Source organism: Triticum aestivum, chromosome 2D, assembly GCF_018294505.1.
Source record: "Triticum aestivum cultivar Chinese Spring chromosome 2D, IWGSC CS RefSeq v2.1, whole genome shotgun sequence".
NCBI classification, from domain to species: domain Eukaryota; kingdom Viridiplantae; phylum Streptophyta; class Magnoliopsida; order Poales; family Poaceae; genus Triticum; species Triticum aestivum.
The window spans coordinates 626,762,027-626,766,612 of record NC_057799.1 but is presented as its reverse complement, the minus strand read 5'-3'; the positions used below and the strand labels follow the sequence as shown (position 1 = coordinate 626,766,612).

The window sequence follows — 4,586 nt, the reverse complement described above, 5'->3', positions numbered from 1 at the left end:
GGGCGAAACATGATCAACACCAGAACTCTATGGGTGTACGATTCATCACAATGTAACTAGATTATTGACTCTAGTGCAAGTGGGAGACTGTTGGAAATATGCCCTAGAGGCAATAATAAAATGGTTATTATTATATTTCCTTGTTCATGATAATTGTCTATTGTTCATGCTTTAATTGTGTTATCCGGAAATCGTAATACATGTGTGAATACATAGACCATAACATGTCCCTAGTGAGCCTCTAGTTGACTAGATCGTTGATCAATAGATGGTTACGGTTTCCTGACCATGGACATTGGATGTCATTGATAACGGGATCACATCATTAGGAGAATGATGTGATGGACAAGACCCAATCCTAAGCATAGCACTAGATCGTGTAGTTCGTTTGCTAAAGCTTTTCTAATGTCAAGTATTATTTCCTTGGACCATGAGATCGTGCAACTCCCGGATACCGTAGGAATGCTTTGGGTGTACCAAACATCACAACGTAACTGGGTGGCTATAAAGGTGCACTACAGGTATCTCCGAAAGTGTCTGTTGGGTTGGCTCGGATCGAGACTGGGGTTTGTCACTCCGTATGACGGAGAGGTATCTCTGGGCCCACTCAGTATTGCATCATCATAATGAGCTCAATGTGACTAAGTAGTTAGTCACGGGATCATGCATTACAGAACGAGTAAAGTGACTTGCCGGTAACGAGATTGAACGAGGTATTGGGATACCGACGATCGAATCTCGGGCAAGTAACGTACCGATTGACAAAGGGAATTGTATACGGGATTGCTTGAATCCTCGACATCATGGTTCATCCGATGAGATCATCGTGGAACATGTGGGAGCCAACATGGGTATCCAGATCCCGCTGTTGGTTATTGGCTAGAGAGGTGTCTCGGTCATGTCTGCATGATTCCCGAACCCGTAGGGTCTACACACTTAAGGTTCGATGACGCTAGGGTTATAAGGAAGGTTTGTATGTGATTACCGAATGTTGTTCAGAGTCCCGGACGAGATCCCGGACGTCACGAGGAGTTCCGGAATGGTCCGGAGGTGAAGATTTATATATGGGAAGTCATCATACGGTCACCGGAAATATTCGGGGGTATACCGGTATTGTACCGGGACCACCGGAGGGGTTCCGGGGGTCCACTGGGAGGGTCCACCTGCCCCGGAGGGCCTTAGGGGCTGTAGGTGGAAGGGAACCAGCCCTTAGTGGGCTGGGCGCCAACCCCCCTAGGGCCCATGCGCCTAGGGTTTGGGGGGAACCCTAAAGGGGGGGCGCCCCCCTTGCTTGGGGGGCAAGCTCCCTCCCCCCTTGGCCGCCGCCCCCCCTCTAGATCTCATCTAGAGGGGCCGGCCCCTTCCCCCTTCTCCCTATGAATAGAGGGTGAGGGGAGGGCTGCAGCACCACATCCAAGGCGCAAGCCCCTCCCCTCCCCAACACCTCTCCTCCTCCGCGTGTGCTTGGCGAAGCCCTGCTGGAGAACTGTCACTCCACCACCACCACGCCATCGTGCTGCTGTTGGAGCCTTCTTCCTCAACCTCTCCCTCCTCCTTGCTGGATCAAGGCATGGGAGACGTCACCGCTCCGTACGTGTGTTGAACGCGGAGGTGCCGTCCGTCCGGCTCTTGGATCATCAGTGATTTGGATCACGACGAGTACGACTCCATCAACCCCGTTCTCTTGAACGCTTCCGCTCGCGATCTACAAGGGTACGTAGATGCACTCCTCCCCTCTTGTTGCTAGTAAACTCCAAAGATTGATCTTGGTGATGCATAGAAAATTTTAATTTCTGCTACGATCCCCAACACTACGCACACGCAAGATCATGGTGATGCATAGCAACAAGAGGGGAGAGTGTTGTCCACGTACCCTCGTAGACCGAAAGCGGAAGCGTTAGCACAACGCGGTTGATGTAGTCATACGTCTTCACGATCCGACCGATCAAGTACCGAACGCACGGCACCTCCGAGTTCAGCACACCTTCAGCCCGATGACGTCCCTCGAACTCCGATCCAGCTGAGTGTTGAGGGAGAGTTTCGTCAGCACGACGGCGTGGTGACGATGATGATGTTCTACCGACGCAGGGCTTTGCCTAAGCACCGCTACAGTATTATCGAGGTGGACTATGGTGGAGGGGGGCACCGCACACGGCTAAAAGAGCAAACGATCAATTGTTGTGTCTCTGGGGTGCCCCCCTGCCCCCGTATATAAAGGAGCAAGGGAGGAGGAGGCCGGCCCTAGGAGGGGCGCGCCAAAGGAGTAGGATTCCTACTCCTAGTTGGAGTAGGTTTCCTCCTTTCCTAGTCCAACTAGGAGAAGGGGGGAAAGGGGGGAAGAGGAGAAGGAAGGGAGAGTGGGGCCGCGCCCCAAACCCCTTGTCCAATTCGGACTGGGCTTGGGAGGGGTGCGCGCCACCTCCTGGCTGCCGCCTCTCCTTCCCACTAAGGCCCATTAAGGCCCAATACTTCTTTCCCGTATTCCAGTAACTCCCCGGTACTCCGAAAAATACCCGAATCACTCGGAACCTTTCCGATGTCCGAATATAGTCGTCCAATATATCGATCTTTACGTCTCGACCATTTCAAGACTCCTCGGCATGTCCCCGATCTCATCTGGGACTCCGAACTACCTTCGGTACATCAAAACACATAAACTCATAATATAACCGTCATCAAAACTTTAAGCGTGCGGACCCTGCGGGATCGGGAACTATGTAGACATGACCGAGACACGTCTCCGGTCAATAACCAATAGCGGAACCTGGATGCTCATATTGGCTCCCACATATTCTACGAAGATCTTTATCGGTCAGACCGCATAACAACATACGTTGTTCCCTTTGTCATCGGTATGTTACTTGCCCGAGATTCGATCGTCGGTATCTCAATACCTAGTTCAATCTCGTTACCGGCAAGTCTCTTTACTCGTTCCGTAATACATCATCCCGCAACTAACTCATTAGTTGCAATGCTTGTAAGGCTTAAGTGATGTGCATTACCGAGTGAGCCCAGAGATACCTCTCCGACAATCGGAGTGACAAATCCTAATCTCGAAATACGCCAACCCAACAAGTACCTTCGGAGACACCTGTAGAGCACCTTTATAATCACCCAGTTATGTTGTGACGTTTGGTAGCACACAAAGTGTTCCTCTGGTAAACGGGAGTTGCATAATCTCATAGTCATATGAACATGTATAAGTCATGAAGAAAGCAATAGCAGAATACTAAACGATCCTGTGATAAGCTAACGGAATGGGTCAAGTCAATCACATCATTCTCCTAATGATGTGATCCCGTTAATCAAATGACAACTCATGTCTATGGCTAGGAAACATAACCATCTTTGATCAACGAGCTAGTCAAGTAGAGGCATACTAGTGACACTATGTTTGTCTATGTATTCACACATGTATTATGTTTCCGGTTAATACAATTCTAGCATGAATAATAAACATTTATCATGATATAAGAAAATAAATAATAACTTTATTATTGCCTCTAGGGCATATTTCCTTCAGTATATTGATTACTATTGTTAAGATGTTTAGATTAGGAGCCAGTTTTATTTTCGCCCCGGGCCCCCAAAATCGCAGGACCGACCCTGGGTGAGTTTCTGGCCCAGTGGCTCTTTTGGCTTGAAAATTAGCATCCTATTTTTATTTAATTTTTGGGCTTCGTAAATTTTGTAATACTCCTCCTCATAGTGATTGCGCCTTCATACGTTCGTGGTTTTCTCCCGCGGGGGTTTCCACGTAAAAATCCGTGTGCTCTCGTGTCTCGCTTATTCTCGTTTTATCTAACACTAGCGCTTGCACTTGTTGCAGCAATGGTTTTGCACACACAACTCGGATGCACATCGGTGGCAGAAGCTGTATCCACACCTACAATCGGAGAAAAATCAAATTATCAAACAAGCCGGCCGGGGATGAGCTCAAATCATGCATGCATGATGAGATCGTAATTTGCAAGGAGAACGTAGGCTGATGAATTTGACGTACCTGCATTTGATGTAATTGCACCCTTCCAGTTTCTCCACGAACATCTGGCCCTTGGGACACCGCTGCCACCCCGCCTTGCCGACGAGACGCCTGAGAAGGAGGTCCTCCTGGCCACGCTTGTCCTTCCCGAGCTTCTGGAACTCCTCGCAGCCGAAGCCGTTGTGCCACAGCACGGCATACCGGGCGCAGAAAAGTAGGTGGCAGTGCGGGCACTCCGCCTCGGCGATGGCCGCCGCCCCGGACAATAGACATATATGATCGTTATCAGTATTAGATATAAAGTTTGTCTTTCTAATCTTGATCCATAGGACAACCCCAATGTCACCGCAGACAACCCGGAAAGCTATACTAAACAATCACCTTATGTTCTTTATTGCTTTATAATATGTTATCCATCGAGTCACCCCAATGCCACTACAGGCACCTCCGGAAATTGTACTAGACCTACATCATAATCTCATTGGTTCCCCAAAGTTTCAATCTAACATAAAGAAACTTATAGCATGAGCAAGATTCAGTTCACGACAATGATAATATGAGGGGATACACCACATAGTTCAACTCCATTAACAAAGTTGATCGC

General features: G+C 48.8%; 1 protein-coding gene across 1 annotated transcript in view; it reads right to left on the bottom strand.

Annotated features, from left to right (window-relative positions):
• Positions 1–3,797: 3,797 nt before the first annotated feature.
• The window catches only part of LOC123056100 (uncharacterized), a 3,674-nt gene continuing 2,885 nt past the window's right edge, over positions 3,798–4,586 (bottom strand). Inside the window, exons 2-3 of the mRNA XM_044479837.1 lie at positions 4,004–4,173; positions 3,798–3,886 (exon numbers count right to left, since the gene is read on the bottom strand). Of these exons, the coding sequence (XP_044335772.1) occupies positions 3,798–3,886; positions 4,004–4,173 (259 nt within the window). The remainder of the gene's footprint in view (positions 3,887–4,003; positions 4,174–4,586) is intronic.